The sequence below is a fragment of the Dromiciops gliroides genome, chromosome 3 (genome assembly GCF_019393635.1).
Source record: "Dromiciops gliroides isolate mDroGli1 chromosome 3, mDroGli1.pri, whole genome shotgun sequence".
Classification (NCBI taxonomy): domain Eukaryota; kingdom Metazoa; phylum Chordata; class Mammalia; order Microbiotheria; family Microbiotheriidae; genus Dromiciops; species Dromiciops gliroides.
This window is the reverse complement of record NC_057863.1, coordinates 647,617,904-647,640,926: the sequence shown is the minus strand read 5'-3', so window position 1 is coordinate 647,640,926 and position 23,023 is coordinate 647,617,904. Positions and strand designations below refer to the sequence as shown.

The following is a 23,023-nucleotide window of genomic DNA, read 5'->3' as shown; positions in this document are numbered from 1 at the left end:
CAAGCCACTTTACCCTGTTTGCCTCAGTTTCCTCATCTGTAAAATGAGCTGGAGAAGGAAATGGAAAAACCCCTCCAAGATCTCTGCCAAGAAAACCCCGAAACGGGGTCACGAAGAATGGGACAGGACTGAAAAATGGCTCAACAAACCTTTAGGGATATATTTTCTCTCTAGATAGACTCTAAGTTCCTTGATCCTATGTGAGCAGTAGCAAGAAGGCCAATTCCACTGGTTTCTAGTGTGCATGGCCTAGATAGGAGACTACATAGTACAGTGGGGAGAGTGCTGGATCCAGAGTAAGAGCGGCTGGGCTTAAATCCTTACTCAGACACTTAGCATTTGTGTGAACATGGGCAAGAAACAGGTTGTTGAATTTCAGTGGTATCCAACTCTTCGCGACCCCATTTGGAGTTTTCTTGGCAAAGATACTGAGCTGGTTTGCATTTCCTTTTCCAGCTCATTTTACAGATGAGAAAACTGAGGCCAGCAGGGTTAAGTGACTTAGCCAAGGTCACACAGCTGGCAAGTGTCTGAGGCCAGATTTGAACTCAGGAAGATGAGTCACTAGCTGTGTGACCCTGGGCAAGTCACTTAACCCCCTTTGCCTCAGAAGCCATCTCCTCATTTTACCTTTGAGGAAACTGAGGCCCATGGTCTCACACACACAAATAAGTCTCAGAAATAGGATGTGAGGCCAGCCTGGATCCAACCTTCTTCCCCATAGACTCTGCAGTCCCCTGTCTGTGATATGCTTGCTAGAGTCCAGCAGAGTTGGCTTTCTTACCTCTGCCCACATAAGACATTGTAAACCCTCCCCCTGGTTCCCCCTCCCCCAGCCTCTATTTCTGGATGGCTCTCCCTGCTCACCTCCATCTCTGGGAATCTCCAGCTTCCTCCAAAGCTTGGCTCAAATGCCACTGTCCGTACGAGGCCCTTCCTGATATTTCACCCTGCCCCAGTGCTAATGCTTCCCCTATCAGTTGCCTGGTATTTAATAAATAACAGTAATTAGTATTTATAGAACACTGAAGGTTTGAAATGTACTTTACAAATATCCCATTGGGGGCAGCTAGATGGCGAAGTGGATAAAGCACCAGCCCTGGATTCAGGAGGACCTGAGTTAAAATTCGGCCTCAGACACTTGACACTTACTAGCTGTGTGACCCTGGGCAAGTCACTTAACCCTCACTGCCCCACCAAAAACCAAAAGAAAACACAAATATCCCATTGGATCCTCACAACCACCTTGGGAAGTAGATGTTGTTATCTCCATTTTATGGATTTGGAATTTGAGGCAGACAGAGACAGAAGTTAAGTGACTTGCCCAGGGTCACATAGCCAGTACCTATCTAAGGCAGGATTCACACTCAGATTTTCTGGAAGTCAGATCCAGCACTCTGTCCATTGTGTCACTAGCTGCATATGTTTGATATGTGTGCATATAGACACGCATTTCTCAAGGATAGAAAGGAAGCCTCTTGAGGGCAGGGATTGTTTTGTTTTGTTTTGTAGAAGATCCCCTGTATATAGTAGGCAATTCAATGCTTCTTTGTTGTTTGCTTGGTTGATAGAACCAGACATATTTAGCTCAGAAGAGAAAAAGCTTCATGCAGGACTTGGGAACTCTCCTCAAGCATTTGGAAAGATGTCATAGACACAAGAATTAGTCTGGTTCAGGGGCAGCTAGGTGGCACAGTGGATAGAGAACCGGCCCTGGATTCAGGAGGACCTGAGTTCAAATCTAGCCTCAAACCCTTGACACTAGCTGTGTGACCCTGGGTGAGTCACTTAACCCCAATTGCCTCACTAAAAAAAAAAGAAAAAAGAATTAGTCTGGTTCTCCTTGAATCCAGAGGGGAGAAAAAGAGTCCTATTGAGGAAAGCTGCCCCAAAGTGGAGTCTGCTGCTTAGGGAGGTAGTAAGCTCCCCGTCCTTAGAGGTGTTTGAGCAGACACTGGAGGACTACTTCTCAGTGAGGCTGTAGTGAGGATTCCTCCTCAGGGGTGGGTTCGATTAACTGTACTCTGGGTCTGTTCTGATTCTAAATGTCAGTGATTCACTCTCTCCCACTCCTAGGCCTTTATAAATAGCTTCTCTCAGTCTGTGGCCATAGAATACCAGTCCTCTGGAGTCATCGTGCAGGTATGGGTGTGGGCACTTGTATATCGTTAGGGAATGAAGGGATGGATGGGAAGGTCTGGGAGGAGCTCAGAGGTGGGGAAGAGATGGGTAAGAGGGCAAAGGGGCCAAGTTAAGTGGGATTAGGAAGAAGCATGCAGGTTTGGTGAGGTAACAGGAGGTTGGGGGCAAAGATGGGGGAGTAGGTAAGGGGGAGGAAGCCTTCAGGAGGTGGATACAGTGAGAGCTTTGACCCTTCCATTCATTCATCAATTTCTTCTTCCAGACCCTTACACCTCTGATGGTTTCCTCCAACATGAACCAATTAGAAACCAAAAGATTCGTGGTGATGTCTCCAGAAGCCTTTGTCAGAGAGGCCTTGGACACTGTAGGTGTTTCTAACTTCACCTCAGGATGTCTAATACACTTTATCCAGGTGAGTGACTGGGGTGCCCGTTGGGTTGAGCTAAGAGGGAACGTGTCTAGACTGGAGGAGGGAAGGAAGAAGGGAAAGAAAGAAGAAAACAGGAAGCCCTGGATTCAGGAGGACCTGAGTTCAAATCCGGCCTCAGATACTTGACACTTACTAGCTGTGTGACCCTGGGCAAGTCACTTAACCTTCATTGCCCAGAAAGAAAGAAAGAAAGAAAGAAAGAGAGAGAGAGAGAGAGAGAGAGAAAGAAAGAAAGAAAGAAAGAAAGAAAGAAAGAAAGAAAGAAAGAAAGAAAGAAAGAAAGAAAGAAAGAAAGAAATCACTCCCACCAGACTTAACAGCAGGCATATTGAAACCCCTTCTTAAGTATCAGTTGTCATATCAGGACAGCAGGAACTGATTTTTCCAGAGCCCATTTGTCCAATGTCCAATGACCTTTTCTCCAAGAACTCAGCTTTTGGGGGGGCTTGGTTATAATGCATGTGATTCTCTAGAACTTGGTTATCAGGAACCCAGCCAGCTCTACAAAATTCATTGATGTAGATGTAGTTATCTAGAACCCACTGTAGGTAACTTTGTTGTTTAGGGCTCTTATTAATAGCCTAGAGTGCAGGTATCTGGAACTTGGTGGTTACAAGTCAGCTCTCAAGAACTCAGTCCTTCAGAATCAGGATCACGGAATCTGCTCATTCTAATCTTCTCTGGACTTAGAGAACTGGAGCATCAGCATTGTAGGAATTTTGTGGGGCTTTTTTTGGATGGACTTTGGATTCTGTTCTGGATCAATGACTTGCTTCCAGAATAGAATCAAGAATCCATCCAAAAAATAAAAAAGAAAGAAAAAGAAACACCCCAGCTCCAAGCACTATGGATGTCACGAAATGTGTGCATGTGGATATAAGCTTCTGTATCTCCCTCAGAGGAGAACCTATCAAGGATTTACTCTGAACCTATTGGCTCTTCTTCAACACAAAATTCCTACAAAGCTGATGCTTCGGTTCTCTAAATCCAGAGATTAGAATGAGCAGATTAGAAAAGCATGGACAGGGGCAGCTAGGTGGCGCAGTGGATAGAGTACCAGCCCAGGATTCAGGAGGACCTGAGTTCAAATCTGGTCTCAGACACTTATCACTTACTAGCTCTGTGACCCTAGGCAAGTCACTTAACCCCAATTGCCTCACCAAAAAAAAAAAAAAAAGTTATGTGTACCTAGAAAAGCATGGACAAAAAAAAAAGATAAAAGAAAAGAAAAGCATGGACAAGCCACTAAAAGGGAGTGGATTCAGGGTGCAGACCTAGACATAAGGTTTAGGGACGTGGCCAATGTGGGAATATGCTCTGCTTGACTAGGTATACTTGTTGTTTTTACTTAGTTCATTATGATTTATTGGTATTAGTTATTTTTTTCTTATTTAGTATTCTATTATCCCCCAATTACAATTTTTAACATCCATTTTTAAAACCTTGAGTTCCAAAATTCTCTCCTTTCCTCCCTATCCCCTTTGAGAAGGCAAGCAGTTTAATATAGGTTATACTTGTGTAGTTATGCAAAACATTTCCATATTAGTCATGTTGTGAAAGAAAAGACAAAAAACTCAAGAAAAATAAAGAAAGTAAAAAAAAATGTTTCAATCTGTGTTCAGAAACCATTAGTTCTTTCTCTGGGGATGAAGAGCATTTTTTATCATAAGTCCTTCAGAGTTGTCTTGGATCATTGTATTGCTGAGAATAGCTAAGTCATTCACAGATGAACATCTTACCATATGGCTGTTACTCTGAACACAGTACATTTCCCTTTGCATCAGCTCATGTAAATCTTTCAGGGTTTTTCTGAGAGCATCCTGCTCATCATTTCTTATAGCACAATAGGATTCCATCATAATCACAAACCACAATTTGTTCAGCCATTCCCCAATAATGAGCATCCCCTCAATGTCCAATTCTTTGCCACCAGAAAAGGGCTGCTATAAATATTTTTGTACCTATAGGTCCTTTTCCTTTTTGTTTTTTTATCTCTTTTTGGATATAGACCCAGGTCAAAGAGTATGCATAGTTATATACCTGTTTGGGCATAGTTCCAAATTGTTCCACAGAAGGGTTGAATCAGTCCACAACTCCACCAACAGTGCATTAATGTATCATTTTCCCCACATCTTCCACAATATTTGTCATTTTATTAGCCAATCTTATGAGGTAGTACCCAAGAATTGTTTTGATTTACATCTCACCAGTTAATAGTAAGTTAGAGCATTTTTTCCATATAGCTATAGATAGCTTTTTTGGGGGGTGGGGGTGGGGCAATGAGGGTTAAGTGACTTACCCAGGGTCACACGGCTAGTGTCAAGTGTATGAGGCTGGATTTGAACTCAGGTCTTCTTGATTCCAGGGCCAATACTCTATCCACTGTGCCACCTAGCTGCCCCCTATAGATAGCTTTGATTACTTCATCTGAAAACTATTCATATCTTCTGATCATTTATCAGTTGAGGAATGGCTCTTATTTATATAAATCTGATTGTTCTCTACATGTTTGAGAAACAAGGTTTTTATAAGAAAACTGTATTTCTCTCCATCCTATTCCCTCCCCACACTTTATTTTCTCTCTCCTTTTACCCTGTCCCTCCTGAAAAATGTTTTGCTTCTGACTACCCCCTTACCAAATCTTCCCTCCCTTCTATCACCCACCAATCTTATTCCCTTCCCCTCCTACTTTCCTGCAGGGTAAGATAGATTTCTATACCCAATTGACTGTGTATGTTGTTCCCTCTTGGAGCCAATTTTTTTTTTTTTTGGGCGAGGTAATGAGGGTTAAGTGACTTGCCCAGGGTCACACAGCTAGTAAGTGTCAAGTGTCTGAGGCTGAATTTGAACTCAGGTCCTCCTGAATCCAAGGCCAGTGCTTTATCCACTGCACCACCTAGCTGCCCTCTTGGAGCCAATTCTGATGAGAGTAAAGTTCACTCATTCCTCCTCATCTCCCCCTTCTTCCCCTCCACGATATAAGCTTTTTCTTCCTTCTTTTTTGTAAGATAATTTACTGCATTCCACTTCTCCTTTTCCTTTTCTCCCACTGCATTCCTTTCTCATCCCTTAATTATATAAATATATTTATATTTTGGTATCATCCCTTCATATTCAACTCACATCTGTGTGCGCGCTCTCTCTCTCTCTATGTGTCTGTGTATATATATATATGTGTGTGTGTGTGTGTGTGTATTCCTTCCAACTGCTCTAATAATAAGAAAGTTCTTAAGAGCATCATCTTCTCATATAGGAATGCAAACAGTTCAACATTTTTAAATCCTTTATGATTTCCTTTTCCTTTTTCCTTTTTTATGCTTCTCTTGAGTCTTGTATTTGAAAGTCAAATTTTCTATTTAGCTCTGGTCTTTTCATCAAGAATGCCTGAAAGTCTCTTTCATTGAATGCCCATTTTCCCCCCTGAATGAATATACTCAGTTTTTCTGGATAAATGATTCTTAGTTATAATCCCAGTTCCATTACCCTCTGGATATCATATTCCAAGCTTTCTGATCCTTTAGTAATGTAGAAGCTGCTAAATCTTGTGTGATCCTGACTGTGGCTCCATAATACTTGAATTACTTCTTTCTGGCTGCTTGCAATATTTTCTCCTTGATATGGGAGCTCTGGAATTTGGCCATAATATTCCTGGGAGTTTTCATTTTGATATCTCTTTCAGGAAGTGATTGGTGGATTCTTTCAGTTTCTATTTTACTTTCTGGTTCTAAAATATCAGGGCAGTTTTCTTTGATAATTTCCTGAAAGATGATATCTGGGCTCTTTTTTTGATAATGGCCTTTAGGTAGTCCAATAATTTAAAAATTATCTTTCCTGGATCTATTTTCCAAGTCAGTTGTTTTTCCAATTTCACATTGTCTTCTATTTTTTCATTCTTTTGATTTTGTTTTATTATTTCTTGATTTCTCATAAAGTCATTAGCTTCCATTTGCTCAATTCTAATTTTTTTTATATCCCAAGCTTACTATTTGTTTATTATATTTATATCTTTATAAAACCCAAGCTTAATATTGCCATAATCTATAAATATATATAAATATATATAAAATGTATAGATATAAATATATGTAAAATAGGTGTATATATATACATATATATATATATATATATATATATATATATATATATATATATAAAATCAGTCAGTAAACATGAATTGATGATCTCTTGTATGCTCAGCATTCTGGATAGGAAAATAAAACTTCCCTCAAGCAGCTTACACTCCATTGGAGGAGATGACATTTTTAAGGAATTATTTTCTTCAGTGAACTTTTGAACCTCCTTTTCCATTTGGTCAATTCTACTCTTTAAGGAGTTTTTTCTTCAGTAAATTTTTGTGCTTCTTTTTCCATTTGGCTGATCCTGCTTTCCAAGGCATTCTTCTCCTTATTGGCTTTTTTGTACCTTTTTTTACCATTTGGCCTAGTCCGTTTTGAAGGTGTTATTTTCTTCAGTTGTGTGTGTGTGTTTCCGTGTGTGTATTTCCTTTATCAAATTGTTGACTCATTTTTCATTATTTTCTTGTATCACTCTTGTTTCCCAATTTTTTCTCTACCTCTCTTTTCAAAGTCCTTTTTTGAGCCCTTCCATGGCCTGAGATCAACTTTTTTTTTTTTTTTTGAGGCTTTGGATGTAGGAGCTTTGACTTTGTTATCTTCTTCTGAGGCTGCATTTTGATCTTCCTTGTCACCATAGTAACTTTCTTTGGTCAGAATTTTTTTTCTTTGTTTGCTACTTTCCCAGACTGCTTCTTGATTTTTTGTTTGCTTGTTTGTTTGTTTTTGCAGGGCAATGAGGGTTAAGTGACTTGCCCAGGGTCACACAGCTAGTGTCAAGTGTCTGAGGCCGGATTTGAACTCAGGTCCTCCTGAATCCAGGGCTGGTGCTTTATCCACTATGCCACCTAACTGCTCCTTTGACTTTTTGTTAAAGTACGGTTCTGCTTCCAGGGTGGATGGCACATTGTCCTAGGTTTCAAGGGTTTTGTACAGCTGTTTTTAGAGATACTTCTAGGGACCTATAAGTTTTCAGTTCTTCCAAGGTGGCATGATTTAAGGAGAGCTTGTGTTTACTAATCTCCTAGCCTGTGCTCTGGTCTCTGAGCAATCACAAGCCCTCTTTTCTGCCCTGGAACTGTGAGGAGGGACCCCACTCCGCTGTGGCCACAAGCTCTGATGTGCTAGTGCTCTTCTCTGGGACTGCTTTCCAGGACTGCAACCTGGATCTGAGAATGGGCAAAGCCATAGAGTTTTGACTCAATGCCAGCAAAGAGACCCCTGTAATCTCCCTCTGACTGGTTTTTCAATCCCCTTACCATCTGTGGGCTGAGAATTCCAGAAGCAGTCACTTCCACTGCTGATTCAGTGACTCCCAAGGCCTGCTCCTGGTTTGCTGGGCCCAGGTCTGCACTGAACTGCACACCACTCTCACCCTGATACAGCAGACCTCTCCAGCCAACCTTCTAAGTTGTCCTTTTGTGGGTTCCCGCTGCTCTAGGAATTGTCTTATGGCATTATTTAAAGGTATTTGGAGGGGTTTGGGGGAGAGTTCAGGTGAGTCACTGCCCTTCCACCATCTTGGCTCTTCCCCCTTGTTTTTTTTTTCCCTTCATAATAAACATTTTTATTTAAAGTTTTAGGTTCCAAATTCCATCCTTCCCTTGCTTCCCCCCTCCCTGAGGCAGTAAGCAATCAGATATAGGTTATACATGTGGAATTATGGAAAACATTAACATATCAGTCATTTTGCACAAGAAAACTCAAAAGAAAAAAAGTGAAAGAAATAAAGTGAAAAAGAGCATGCTTCCATCTGTGTTCAATCTATATCAATTATTCCTCTGTAGGTAGATAGTATGCTTCATCATTAACCCTTTGGGATTGTCTTGGATCCCTGTATGGCTGAGAATAGTCAAGTCATTCACGGTTCTTCATCAAACAATATTGCTCTCTGTGCACAACATTCTCTTGGTTCTGCTCACTTTACTATACATCAGTTCCTATAAGACTTCTCAGGCCTTTCTAAAATCATCCTGTTTGTCATTTCGTAGAGCACAATAATACTCCGTCACCATCATATACCACAGCTTGTCCGGCCATTCCCCAATTGATGGGCATTCTTTTGATTTCCAATTCTTAGCCACCACAAAAAGGGCCGCTATAAATATTTTTGTACAAATAGGTCTTTTTTTTCTCTTTTGGGGGATGTCTTTGGGATATAAACCTAGTAGTAGTATTGCGGGATCAAAGGGTATGCCCAATTTTATAGCTCTTTGGGCATAGTTCCCAATTGCTCTCCAGAACGGTTAGATCTTTCACAACTCCACCAACATAGTCTCCAAGATCCAACATCTTCCTTTTTTGTTCTATTTGCTATTCTTATAGGTGTGAGGTGGTACTTCAGGGTTGTTTTAATTTGCATTTCTCTGATCAATAGTGATTTAGAGCATCTTTTCATATGACTATAGTTAGTTTTAATTTCTCTGTCTGAAAACTGCCTGTTCATTTCCTTGACCGTTTCTCAATTGGGGAATGACTTGTATTTTTATAAATTTGACTCAGTTTTCTCTATACTTGAGAAATGAGGCCTTTATCAGTGATACTTGTTGCAAAAATTCTTTCCCAGTTTTCTGCTTTCCTTATCATTTTGATTACATTGGTTTTGTTTGTGCAAAAGATTTTAAATTTTATATAACCAAAATTACTTATTTTATATCTTGTAATACTTTCTATATCTTCTTTGATCTTAAATTCTTCCTCTGTGGGGCAGCTAGGTGGTGCAGCGGATAAAGCACCGGCCCTGGATTCAGGAGTACCTGAGTTCAAATTCGGCCTCAGATACTTGACACTTACTAGCTGTGTGACCCTGGGCAAGTCACTTAACCCCCATTGCCTCACTAAAAAAACCAAAAAACAAAAAATTCTTCCTCTGCTCCTAAATCTGATAAACTATTCTATGCTCTCTTAATTTGCTTATGGTATAACCCTTTATGTGTAAATCATGTACCCTAGCATACTTGTTGTAAGTTTTTTTTTCTTTTGTCTTTTGTCTTGTTCAAGGAGGGAGGAATAGATTTAATTTAATTTTTAAAAAGATTAGAAGGGCACATAGAGTTAACTAGAGGAGAACAGGGTGGTTGATGGAAGTAAGTGACAGAAGCAAAAGACAGAAATACCAGAAAACAATGAACAAGGTTGGGCCCCAGAAAGCCCAGTTCTTAGAGATTAGGATGTAGGACAACTGGGCTCTGGATAAGGGAGTTACTACTGTTCTATTTAATATTAGGGTGATGAGCCTGACTGCCAAGGAGTTGATGGGTTGTTCTTGGTTTTGTCCAAGGATGCAGAGACATGGGTGAGCCTTTTTTGGGGGGGCAATGAGGGTTAAGTGACTTGCCCAGGGTCACACAGCTAGTAAGTGTCAAGTGTCTGAGGCTAGATTTGAACTCAGGTCTTCCTGAATCCAGGGCCAGTGCTTTAGCCTCTGTGCAACCTACGTGCCCCTTGGTGAGCCTTTTTTGAGGCAATTGGGGTTAAGTGACTGGCCCAGGGTCACACAACTAGTGTCTGAAGCCAGAATTTAATCCAGGTCCTCTTGACTCCAGGGTCAGTGCTCTATCCACTGTGTACCTAACTGCTCTAGTGAGCCATTTTAGAAAGCTCACCAAATGGTTTTCTCAAAAGAAAAATAATTTTTTGATCATAAACTCATAGACCATAGTGCTGACAAGGATCTGCATGACTATTTTGAGTCCATTTTACAGAATAGGAAGCTAAGGCCAGAAAGGGCACAAGATAGAAAAGACATGGTGAGACAGCAGTGTGGCTAAAAAAGAGCTGGAGGTATTAGTAGGCCACAAGTTCAATATGAATCAGCCATGTAATGGGGTATCCCAAAAAGCTAATCTTGGGCCGTGTAAAGTGGGGAGCGGCTCCCAAGAATAAGAGGGTTCCACATTCTTCATCAGGAGACTTATGTTCAGTTCTGGGCATCAAAACAAAGGACATTAATGAGATGGAGAATGTCCAGTAGCAGGCAGCTGGGATGGTGAAAGGCTTGGCATTCAGGTTATATAATCAGTTGAGGGAATTGTTGGTATTTAATCTGGAGAAGACTTGAGGGAGTCTTGATAGCCACTTTCCAGTACTTGCATGTGAGAGAGAAATTAGCTATGTTCTCTTGCCTCAGAGGGTAGAACTGGGAGTAGAGGGGCTGGGGGAGGGGGCAGCGGGAGGGAGGGGAAAAGGAGACCGCAAAGTGGCCAATTTTGGCTTGAGATCAAGACAAGTTTCCTGACAACAAGAGCTTCCCAAAGGTCAATGAGCTGCCTTAAGAAGTGAGTTCCCAGGGCAGCTAGGTGGCGCCGTGGATAGAGCACCGGCCCTGGAGTCAGGAGGACCTGAGTTCAAATCCAACCTCAGACACTTAACACTTACTTGCTGTGTGACCCTGGGCAAGTCACTTGACCCCAATTGCCTCACACACACACAAAAAAGAAAATGTAACTGGGAAGTGCTTACCCCAGTAAATAAAACTGTGCCCCACAGCTAATGTTTGTGATCTCCCAAGTCAGCGGTTCTCCATCCACAGGCCTCTGTTTCTCCCAGAGTTGTCCGAGGGGGCCCCGCTGGGGGAAGTGCTCTGGGCCTATGCCAGGTCAGATCTGGACCTGGAAGCCAGGCTGAGGCTGGGGGTGCCTCCTGACTGCTCTGTTCCCTCCTTTTCACAGAGCTTGCTGCTGAGTCCGTTCTTCTCCAACTCCAAGTACATCTTCTGGATAGTGAATTTCTTCCAGCCTCTACTCAGAGCCTTCAGAAGACCCTGAAGAAATTGTGGGAAGGAGGTCAGGGCTGAATCGGAGGCCCTTTGTTGGGGGAGGGGATGTGACTATAGTTGGTGGGACAGAGGGGTTTCCTCCCATTGGCTCATCCCTCTGTCCTGCTCTCTAGGATCCCTTCTTGCAGAAACCCCAGCCCCAAGAAGTAGCAGCTGTGAAGTCACTATAATAAATAGCATTCTCTTCAGCCAATTATCCATCTTACCAAATGTTGGATGGCCGAGCACACTCACCCCCATCCTGGTGCCACCCAGGCCCCATGGTTCGGATGGGAGTCCTGGCTGAACCCCACCTCCAGCACTTCTCACTCTCAGGCCTGCTGAGTGGGGCCCAGCAGAGGCAGCCTGACCCCTCTTCCCCATGGGAAGGGATCTCTGGGAACAGAAATGGGGGTGGGAGATGCAGGAGACCTCCTCTCCCTCCCCTCTCCCAGCTCCCCACTCTTAGAGGTTGTCACAGACTCCAGGCTGGGCAGAGCTGGGCAGGGGGAGCAGTCAGTACACTAAGGACCTCTGCTTCCAGCCCTGACTCCATTCCCTGATTTGTTTGCTTTGTAACCCTGGGCAAGTGGCTTCCCTTCTCTGGGTTCATTTCCCCTTCTATAAAATTAGGTGGGAGGGGATAGATTTTGATGGATTTCCCAAATCCCTTGCCAACCCTTGGGACCACTTCCCTTATAGTCTTCCATTGCTCTGACACTCTGGGTCTTAGGTTCAAGCTGGGACCTTCCCCCCGCCCAGTCCTCTTATTTTTCTGATGGCATTAAAGTGGGGGCTCAGAGAGAGCAATGGATTTGCCCAAAGCCACTCACTATGCCCACTCTGGGAGGGGCAGAACCAGGAACCTTGGGTCTCAAGACTCTCTCCCATAGAACAAGTAGAGCCCTCTCCCTTCCTCCCTGCCTGGTCATGCATGCCACAGCCCCCTCCCCTCCTCACTTCCCCCATATAAAGCCCCCTTCCCCCGCCCTAACACTTCTAGCTAGAAGCAGGGAGGGGTGACTCCCAGAGGGCAGAATTCAGCCCTCACCCTTGGCTGCCTTTAGTTATCTCCCCTCCCCCTCCCCTTGAGGAAGAAAAACAAGGAAACAAATCAAATTCCTGTCTCCGTCCCAGGGCCTCTGGGGACCCAGGAGGGAGTCACAGAATCCCAGAGTGTCAGGGCAAGAAGGGACCTCATAGGTCATCTTGGCCAAGATCCTCTTGACAGAAGGGGAAACCAAGGCCAGGGCAAAGGGTGTGAACCAGCCTAAGGTCTCCCAGTGAGACAGAGGAGGCACAGAGTTAAACCGCCTGCTCCCAGCTCTCAGACATGGGTTTTTTCCTACTCAACCAAAGCTAGAGGCTGGGAAGAAGAGATTGGAGAAGGTCTTGCCTTCCCTCCGCTGCTGTAGGATCCCTGAAACTCCCTACCTGGTGAGGACCATGCCAAGAAGGCTCCTTGGAAGCGGCAGGTGTGGCAGCCCAGCTGTGGCAGGCTGTGTGAGAAGTTCAGTTGAGATCAGACGCCCCTTTTTACAAGGCCATGGGAAGAGCACCGGGTTCAAATCCTACTTCTAAACACTCCCTACTTTGGGGACCTTGGACAACTCCCTACCCTCCTCAGGACTTGTTTACCCTAACTGTAAAAGTGGGAGATTGGACTAGCTGGCCTCTGAGGTATTGTACCGCTCCAAATCTCATCCTATAAGTTCCTAGATATCTGAAGCCTTTGAGAGAGGGAGAGGAACTCCTTCATTTCCTCTTCCCCTTCTTCTGATAGGATGTAGATGAGGTTCCCTCAGGAAGGAGGCATATGGAGGGGAACCTAAAGGAATCAGTGGTAGGGCATGGGGTCATGTTTCCCACTCAGACTGGAAGTCTATACTTCTTCCCCTTCAGAGGAATTCTTCCGGGGGGCCCTAACTATGTTGGGGTTCAGACCCCTAACTTCTGGCCCAGCCCAATCTGGGAGAGATGGCTCAGCTCCCTGCCCTTGCCTTAGGGTCCTACTTGGCACCTCCCCACTTCCCACCCACCCCCACCTCCCAACATGGGACTCAGCCTCAGTTGCTTGTTAAATAGAAACATATTTATTTTATAATCATACATTCTTTATTACACAAGAAACCACCCCAAAAAGTTTAGAGGGAAGAGAGATGGAGACTGGGTAGAGCAAGGGGCAGCCTCCATTATTTCTATGGGAACCCCTCCCCCCAATTCAGGAGCAGCCCTGGCTCTCAGCTCTGCCACTGGCTTGCTGTGTCACCTCAGTCCTCCCATCTGTAAAATGAGGAAATGAAACTAAATGAGCTTATGTATCTTCCCACCATAATAGTCTATGCACTTAACCCAGTGCCTGCGGGGCGCACAGGTGCCTGATAAATGTTGACTGATTATTGATCTCTGTTCTAACTTTCTTTTCAATCATAACTTTCTCTGTTTTAAGGTCTCTCCCTGCTAACATTCTCTCTTTTAAGGTTTCTCCCAATTCTGACATTCAATGTTCTAAAAGTTCTCCCAGTTCTGACAGTCTATGTTCCAAAGGCCCTTCCAGCTCTGATATTCCCTGTTCCTAGGGTTCTCCTAGCTGTGACATTCTGTTCTGAGGATTCTCTAACCCAGGGATGGAATCCTTCTTTGGGGGCGGGGTCTTTCTCAGCAGCAGATGTTGGGGGAAAGGGAGAAGACACAGGCTTCCAGGCTGGGACAGCAGCATCACGGGCAGGTTCTAGGAGTCCTAGCTCAGGGCTGGGCACGAGGCCGGGCAGGGGGCCGAGGGCGGGGCCTGGGCAGGCAGGCAAGATCAGGCCTAGTAAGTCGGTTGAGGGGTAATCGGGCAAGTGGGAGGGGGAGGCCTAGACAGAAAGGTGGCCGAGGGACAGGAATGTCAGCAAAAAAAGCTCTGTCTCTGGGAGGGGCAGGAGTCCCTTCCCCACTTTGCTCTAGGTCCCGGGCCACAGCCAGTATCTCATGACGGGCAGCTGCACTCCGGAGGCCCCTGACATCTAAGAGCGCAGCCACGTGCTTCCTCCTAGTAGAAAGAGAAGAGAGGATATCATTGGGGTCTCAGAACCCCAACCATACAAACTAGGTCTCCTGACTCTCCTGACATGGGGCTTGGAATACTTCTGAAGCCTGCTCTAGAACCCAGAAACTCATATCCAGAACCATCCTTCTTTCCTGTGTGTGTGTATGTGTTCAAATCCTCAAGCTTAATTCCCACTCCAGTTCAATCCTAGAGTTCCACACCCAAAACAGATTGAGCCACCATTCTCCCCGAGTGCTGGGGTCTAGCACCCATCAAATTCTGTAATCCTCTTCACCCCCAGAGTCAGCTAGAAAACCCCCAAACCCAGATCCAGAACCCTCAGCATTGTCCCAACTCAGCTCTGAGAACTTCACTCCCTAGAAAGCCAGCTCTAGAATCAACCTCCCCCTCAACCAAGTTGGTCCTGGAATCCTTATCTTTAGAACCCCAGACCTAGACCTAGAACCCCTAGCTTTGAAACCCACCCAGAACAGGCCGCTGGAATAAAGCCTCGGGTCATTCATCACAGAGAGGTAGGTGTGTGTGTGTGTGTGTGTGTGTGTGTGTGTGTGTGAGAATTGGTGATTGACCCTAGTTCACGAGGCTCCCTCGGGGTTTAACCATGTGGCCCCGACTCCCATTATGCTCCCCTGGGGCTGCTGGTGGCTCTGCTGCCCGCCTGCCCTGTGGCCCTTCCCACCTCCTCTTCCTCTCCCTCCTCTTCTCCCCACCCTCCACCTCCGGGCCCTTCCTGTGGCCTCCTGTTTGTGTCTCCTGTGCCCACAGCAGTGGCGGGTGTGAGCAGGAGGGGCCGGGGCAGGAAACGGCCGTCAGACACGCTCACTCCACCCCCGGGGGCAGGAAACGGGGGAAAGCTGAGCCAAACCCCCAGAAGGCCACAGCAGCCGGCCCAGAGCTGGCCCAGGCCCAAGGCACCTTGGGCAGGAAGTGAAGCGAGGTGGAAAGAGGCCGGACTCAAGAGGCAGCAGCCCTGGGTTTGAATCCTAACCCCACAGCCAGCATGCCCAGTGGCCTTGGAAAAGGCCCTTCACGTTTGCTCTTGTTGCTATGATTAATCATTTCATCAGCCCCTGAGGCCCCAGCTTCTCCCCGCCTTCCCCCATCCTCTCACCTGATATCGGGGTAGTCACGAACCAAGACCCCAACTTCCACCTGGATGCTGGGCGTATCCTCTAGCTGTAAAACTTCAGCCAGATGTGGTACCACGGCATCCAGCCACGAGGCCTGAGACTCCTGAGGACATCAAAGTAATACCATACTTCCCAGCATTCTCTCTTGCCCAGGACCCCTCACCCCTCAATCACTGGCTAACCCCTGGGATCTCAGGTCACTCCCTACTGCCCTTGACTTATTTGGGAACCCAAGTTTCTTCTTCTTTTTTTTAAATTTAGCATTTTATTTTCCTCCAATTACATGTAAAAACAATTTTCAGATCCATTTTAAAAACTTTGTGTTCCAAATTCTCTTCCTTCCTCCCCCTGGCCCTTTAAGAAGGCAAACAATTCAATGTAAGTGATACATGTGGAATCATCCAAAGCAAGTTTCTTAGATGCACAATGGGCGAGATGGATCAGACAACTCGTAATATGCCTTCAAGCCAGGGGAGGCAGTCAACTCAGTTAGCTCTTAGTCAGTTTAGCTTTCCCGAGCCCTGGGAAAGAAAGCTGACTCCCAGCTGATAATAACTAAGATTAAACCCTATTTCTGCATACTTCCATTTCTAGAATTCTTTTTAAAGTGCATGTGTTGAGGCAGCTAGGTGGCACAGTGGATAGAGCACCGGCCCTGGATTCAGGAGGACCCGAGTTCAAATCCGGCCTCAGACACTTAACACTTACTAGCTGTGTGACCCTGGGCAAGTCACTTAACCCCAATTGCCTCTGAAAAATTAAATAAAGTGCACATGTTGCATATATTATTGGAACCTCACAAACAACCCCGTGAGATAGGTACTATGTTATTCCCATTTTAAAGATGAGGAAACTGAGGCAAACGACAGGTAAGTGACTACCAGGATCACACAGCTACTATTAGAGGCAGGATTTGAACTCAGGTCTTCCTGACTTCAGGCTCAGCACTCTCCCTCAGTGATGTCAAACTTGAATAGAAAAGGATCCTGGTAAATCTGCATATTGACTTGGAAAACCACAAATTAACATTCTCTATGTCATGTTGTATTTTTATTAATTTTATTAAACATCTCCCATTTATGTTTTGTTTTGTTTTGTTTTTAGTGAGGCAATTGGGGTTAAGTGACTTGCCCAGGGTCACATAGCTAGTAAGTGTTAAGTGTCTGAGGCCGCATTTGAACTCAGGTTCTCCTGACTCCAGGGCCTGAGCTCTATCCACTGCGCCATCTAGCTGCCCCTCCTATTTATGTTTTAATCTGATTCAGGCCTAATTCAGGAGTTTTGCCCACTGCTTGTGGGAGCCCTGAATTTCACACCTCTGCCCGTCATCTAGCTGCCTGCCTATGTGACTGTAGGCAGTTGCTTCTCCTCTCCAGGTCTCAGTTTCCCCATCTATAAAATGAAGGGGTTGGGCTGGATGGCACCTAAGGGTCTGGGTTTATGATCCTGTGTACTTCTTTAAGGGAAGGGACTCCCGCTTTTGTCTCTGCATCCACGGTGCCTGGCACTGTAGTAGGGATTTAATAAATGCTTGTATGTGGCCATGAGCAAGTCACTTGGTCTCACTGAGTCTCAGTCTCCTTATCTGTAAAATGGAGACAGTCATACCTTCGGCAGCTCCCTGATGGATGTTTGCGAAGGACAAATAGCCTCAGAGAGCTATAGAAATGTCAGCTCTGATGAGGAAGATGGAGTTGGTAATGAGTCTAAGAGCCTGAGATGGTCTGATTCTAAGACTCCATAGATCTTAGAATCCAACTCTGGGGAGTAGCACATTTGGAGGCATTCTTAATGGTCCTCTAGACCAACTCACCTGGGAGGAATTCCAGATGTGGTCCTCCAGCCTTAGTGGGAAGATTCCCAAGGAAGGGGACCCCACCACCTCCCAGCCAGCCCATCCCATTGGGTTCTGAGCTTCCAAAATTCTAAGAGTTCAAGACACTAGGAATCTAAGATTCTAAAGAATGGAATATTCTCCTAAGCGCCCAAGAATTTCCTTTGAAGTGGCAGGTTCTAAGATGCTAAGAATCTAGGATTCTAAGGTCCTTTGGGTCTAGGTTTCTCTCCCTCTGACCCTTCCCCCTCCCTTCCTTTGCATTCCTTCCCTTCCCCCTTCTTCCCAACACTAACCAGCCGCCGAAAGAGCCTCTGGAGCTGGGCGGCTTCATCCCTCAGCCTCCCGGCCACTCGGCTCCTGGAGCGGGCAGACCGGCATCGAAGGCGTCCCCGCAGCAGAGGCCGGACGTATTCCACCAGTGCCCTTCGGTGTAGCTCCCCCACTAGGGCCTAGGCACGTGTTAGAGTAAATACAAATGGGAAACACAGTGATGTGAGGCAGGGCAGAGACACTGTCAGCACGAAAGCAAAGAGAAAGGTAGAGGGGCATGGAGGGGCATGGAGGGAAAGAGAAGGGAGGCAACAATGGGAATTTAGAAGGACAGAGATAAGGAGATTCGGGGACAAAACGTGAGAACAGGAAGAGATATAAGGGGAGAGTTTGGGGGACACAGAAGTGGGAGATATAGAGGAGGAGCTATTTTAGATACAGAGACAAAAAATGTTATGAGAGATGTGGGGCCATGGAAATGAGAGATAGAGACTAAGAGAGAGACAGAGACAGAGAGAGAGAGACAGAAACAGAGAGATAGAGAGACAGACACAGAGAGAGACAGAGAGACAGAAATAGAGACAGAGAAACAGAGAGACAGAGACAGAGAGAGACAGAGAGACAGAAACAGAGACAGAGAAACAGAAACAGAGAGACAGAAACAGAGAGACAGAGACAGACAGAGACAGAGAGACAGAAACAGAGACAGAAACAGAGAGACAGGGAAACAGAGACAGAGAAACAGAAACAGAGAGACAGAGACAAAGAGACAGAGACAGAGAGAGACAGAGACAGAGAGACAGAGAGACAGAAACAGAGACACAGAAACAGAGACAGAAACAGAGAGACAGGGAAACAGAGACAGAGAAACAGAAACAGAGAGACAGAGACAAAGAGACAGAGACAGAGAGAGACAGAGACAGAGAGACAGAAACAGAGAGACAGAAACAGAGACAGAAACAGAGAGACAGAGACAAAGAGACAGAGAGACAGAAACAGAGACAGAGAAACAGAAACAGAGAGACAGAAACAGAGAGACAGAGACAAAGAGACAGAAACAGAGAGAGACAGAGAGACAAAAACAGAGACAGAGAAACAGAAACAGAGAGACAGAGACAGAGAGAGACAGAGACAGAAACAGAGACAGAGAAAAAGAGAGACAGAGACAGAAACAGAGAGACAAAAACAGAGAGACAGAGAAACAGAAACAGAGAGATAGAGACAAAGAGACAGAGACAGAGAGAGACAGAGACAGAGAGACAGAGACAGAGAGAGACAGAGACAGAGAGACAGAGACACAGAAACAGAGACACAGAAACAGAGACAGAAACAGAGAGACAGAGACAAAGAGACAGAGACAGAGAGAGACAGACATAGAGGGACAGAAACAGAGACAGAGAAACAGAGAAAAAGAGGGACAGAAACAGAGACAGAAAAAGAGAGACAGACAGGCAGAGAGAGAGGGCGGAGAAAAGAGCTATGGGGGGGGGATTGGGCTAGCAACAGAGGCCCAATTTGGGAGGAAGAGGAGCAAAGGCACCAGGAGAAGGGGTCCCCCTGCCCCCTTCATTCTTCTGCCCCTCTCCCTGCCCATTCTCGAACTTTCCTCTTCCTCCCACATGTGGACACATCCATTCATACCTGGTAGGGCTGGTCATGCATTCTTCTGAGGGCCAAGGCCTGAGCCCCCAGAGTCCCCACTATGCCATCCAGGGCCTCAGAGCTGGTCAGCCACTTCCGACGCATCAGTTTGGAGAAGTGAGGCTGGATTCAACCAGAGAGAGGAGAGGAGATCAGGACTCAGGTGACCCACTATTCCCTTTGGGTCCCACCCAGGCCACTGAGCTCCTCCCAGCTGTCCCGGTGGGGTCCCTGAACCCATCCATGCCTTCACAGGGGTAGGGGGTGGGGCAGTGTGGAGCATACCCAGAGAGCCCACCCATTCCACAAAGTCAGACTTACACACTAAAGCATGTACAGTGTCACACCCATCCCAGGCCCCCAGATCCAGTCATAGGTGCAACCCTCCACACTCCTGAGTAGCCGGAGGTAGAGCCCTCAACAGACAAGGGCAGCCAGTGGGGGCTTAGGCCCAGACCCAGGTTCTGCCCTGCCCTCCCACCCCCAGGCTGGGCCCTGTGTGTAAATATCTATCTCCTGCCCTTCGGTCTGCTCCCTCCCTTCTTTCCTCTCTTCCTTTGTCTTCATGCTATCCCCCACCCCTGACCCTGACCTGACCCTTGTCACCACCCCCAGGTCCCCATTTTCTGGTCAGTTTGGAAGGAGGGACAGAGGCGTCCTGCTCCAGGAAGCTTCTGGGCACTGACCTGCAGTTGTTGAAAGAGCAGGTCGGCCAGGACTCGATGGCAGAGGCGGGTGACACGGTCAAGAGCACTTGCAGCTGCCTCCCGAGCTGGCTCGCTCTCTGAGGGCCCCACCCGGGCCAGACGCTCAGCCAGGGCCCTGGAGGGGGAGAGCCCCGGGGTCATCCCTAGCTGGCCTTGGGTCCCAGTTGACTCGCTCCATATCTTGGGTGGGCAGGCAAGGGATGTATCTCTCCATATTCAGAGGAGGGTCTTTGGAGGGTCTCTCTGTATCTTAGTGGTGACCAGGCAACACAGCTTTGGTCTCTGTTTCTGTGAGAGGTCTCTCCATGTCTCTGATGGGGGCAGGGGGTCTCTCTCTGTCTCTCTCTTTTTTTTATCTGGTGAGGCAACTGGGGTTAAGCTAGTAAGTGTTAATTGTCTGAGGTCGGATTTGAACTCAGGTCCTCCTGAATCCAGGGCCGGTGCTCTCTGTCTCTTTTTGTCTCTCTGTCTCTCTCTGGGCAATGAGGGTTAAGTGACTTGCCCAGGATCACACAGCTAGTAAGTGTCAAGTGTCTGAGGCCGGATTTGAACTCAGGTCCTCCTGACTCCAGGGCCGGTGCTCTATCCACTGCGCCACCTAGCTGCCCCCTGGGGTCTCTATCTCTTGAAGGAGTCAAAGATACAGATATCTTTGGAAAGTCTTTCTAGAGGAGCTTTCTTCTATCCCTGGAGTTATCTCTGTGTATCTGAGGGGGTCACACTATCTTTGGAGAGGTTTCTCTGGGAGGAGAGTGTGTGTATGTGGGTCTCTATGAAGTCCTTCCCTGAGGAAGGTATCTCTGTGTCTCTGGGAAAGATTTTTATCTTGAGGTCAGAATGGGGGTCCCCTTCCATGTTTCCCCAGGAAGCACAGAGGGGCCCTCGCTGTGGCCTTTTCCGGGGGCGGGGGAGAGGAATGAAAGGACCTCTGAACGTCTGGGAAAGGGACAGACTCCCAGCCCCAGAATGGGGAGCGGGGAAACATGAGCTCATCTTGGGGCCCTTGTCCCCCTCCTCTCTGGGGTCTGGCTTACCGGAGCGGGGGACCACAGTTCACCAGGGTGATTGTCCGGCTGATATAGCTGTCCGATGGCAGCTCTCGGACACTTGGGTTCTCATGGAATCGTTCTACCCGCTGTTGGAAGCTAGAAGTTCAAGAGATGGAAGAAGCTCTGGTCACACATTCCCTTTGCAGCCCACCCCTCCTTTGGGGCTGGGCTTTGGAGCTCTCTGAGCTAGCCTCCAGGAAGTCTTCCAGGCTTCACTCCCCCTCCCGTTTTTATCACTTTCTCAACCTCTTATCACTTTCTTACCTCCTACTCACTTCTCCACCCTCCTGACTGAAACTGCCTTCTGGGCCACCAGGAATTTCTCTATTGCTAAATCCAAAGGCCTTTTCTCACTCTTCCTCCTCCTTGACCTCTCTGCAGCTTGGGACCCAGTCTGTCATCCCCTCCCTGCGAATATTCTCGTCTCTCTAGGTTTTCATGACACACTGCTCTCTCCTGCTTCTCCTTCTACCTGATAGTAATTTGGCCGGTCCTGATTCTGGCCCTCCCTCCTGCCATGGGTAGGTGCCTCCCTCCTAGTGCTCTGTCCTGAGCCCTTTTCTCTCTCCACATATATTCTCTCTCTCTCTCTCTCTCTCTCTCTCTGCAAGGCAATGAGGGTTAAATGACTTGCCCAGGGTCACACAGCTATTAAGTGTCAAGTGCCTGAGGCCGGACTTGAACTCAGGTCCTCCTGAATCCAGGGCCGGTGCTTTATCCACTGTGCCCCCTAGCTGCCCCTCTCCACATATATTCTCACTAGATAGTAACCTCATGGTAAGGGTTCAATGATCATCTCGCATGCCAGATGACGCCCATATCTAGCCCACATTTGTCTCCCAAGTTCCAATCCTACATTATTAATGCCTACTGGACATTTCCCATAACCGAGAACCCAAATAGAACTCGTTCCCATTCCTCTCAAACCTAGCCCTCCTTCTCAATTCTCCATTTCTGTAAATCCCTCTTTCCAGTTGTCCAGGATTGTAATCTCTGGGTCCTTGTGGACACCCCCTCCCAATTTGTTAGGTCTCTCTCCCTCCTGAAATTCTTTTGAAATTACCGCCCGTCAAATAATTAAATAATTGTTTAATTAGGGTTATATACTCTATCTCCCAAGTAGAATGTAAATTCCAAGCGGGAAGGGCCCCCCTTTTTTATTCCTTATAACCCCAGAACCTAACACAGTGCCTGATACATAGCCCACCTTCTGCAGGAAAGTCTTTCCCAGTCCCCAGTCCAAGCCAGCTCACCCCTCTCCTCTGAGACCACAACTTGTATGTACAGTTATTGGCTTGGTGTCGAGCGCAAGAACTGTGAGGTGTTTGTTTCTTTGTCTTCCTAGCCACTGGCACAGTCCCTGGCACAAATGTTTACTAACCCACTGCCACCTGGCTGACGGAAATAGGAAGAGCTTAGTCAATGCTAGCTGAATTGAATCAGAGACTCAGTTGACAAAAAAAGATGACCTGTGTCAGGGGGAGGGAATTTTGCTGAACCTGGGGCTCTGAAGACTCAGTCTCTGAGAAGACTGAGGCTCAGAGAGACATAAGTGGTAAATAAAAGTTGGAGCCAGTTTCGATTTAATCTTAGTTCTCTCTGGACTGTGCCTTGCTTCCTCTGATCTGTTCTGGGCAATCCCCTGACGGTAGGGAGCTCCCTGCTGACTCTACCCTCCAGAACTGTGGGTCCCACACCCCGTACCTCTGTAGGAATTCAGCCAGCCCTCCCAGGCAGCAGTGGGCCATCCGCTCCCCAAATTCCTGGCTGATGCGAGGGGCCTGATCTGTGTGCTCCTCCAGCAGCTGTGAGACAGAGACGGAAAAGTGAGACCCCTTTTTCTCCAGGCCCATGCAATCTCCTCACTTAAGAGATGTTGGCCCTTTAGAGAGCCTCCGTCTTTGCCTCCTCTCAACCCCAAAGGATCTTAAAGTTT

At 46.6% G+C, this 23,023-nt stretch overlaps 2 protein-coding genes across 3 annotated transcripts in view; one reads left to right on the top strand and one right to left on the bottom strand.

Moving 5' to 3' along the window:
- LOC122749266 (very-long-chain 3-oxoacyl-CoA reductase-like) overlaps positions 1-11,615 on the top strand; it is a 30,494-nt gene extending 18,879 nt beyond the window's left edge. For both annotated transcript variants that reach the window (XM_043995542.1, XM_043995541.1), the window contains exons 9-11: positions 2,077-2,142; positions 2,405-2,554; positions 11,316-11,615. In XM_043995542.1, coding sequence (XP_043851477.1) covers positions 2,077-2,142; positions 2,405-2,554; positions 11,316-11,411 — 312 coding nt within the window. In that variant the 3' untranslated portion in view covers positions 11,412-11,615. The remainder of the gene's footprint in view (positions 1-2,076; positions 2,143-2,404; positions 2,555-11,315) is intronic.
- Positions 11,616-13,528: 1,913 nt separating this feature from the next.
- The window catches only part of EXOC3L2 (exocyst complex component 3 like 2), a 29,895-nt gene continuing 20,400 nt past the window's right edge, over positions 13,529-23,023 (bottom strand). The window contains exons 6-12 of the mRNA XM_043993831.1: positions 22,792-22,892; positions 21,073-21,183; positions 20,018-20,153; positions 19,332-19,454; positions 17,714-17,869; positions 15,565-15,686; positions 13,529-14,435 (exon numbers count right to left, since the gene is read on the bottom strand). Of these exons, the coding sequence (XP_043849766.1) occupies positions 14,147-14,435; positions 15,565-15,686; positions 17,714-17,869; positions 19,332-19,454; positions 20,018-20,153; positions 21,073-21,183; positions 22,792-22,892 (1,038 nt within the window). The 3' untranslated portion in view covers positions 13,529-14,146. The remainder of the gene's footprint in view (positions 14,436-15,564; positions 15,687-17,713; positions 17,870-19,331; positions 19,455-20,017; positions 20,154-21,072; positions 21,184-22,791; positions 22,893-23,023) is intronic.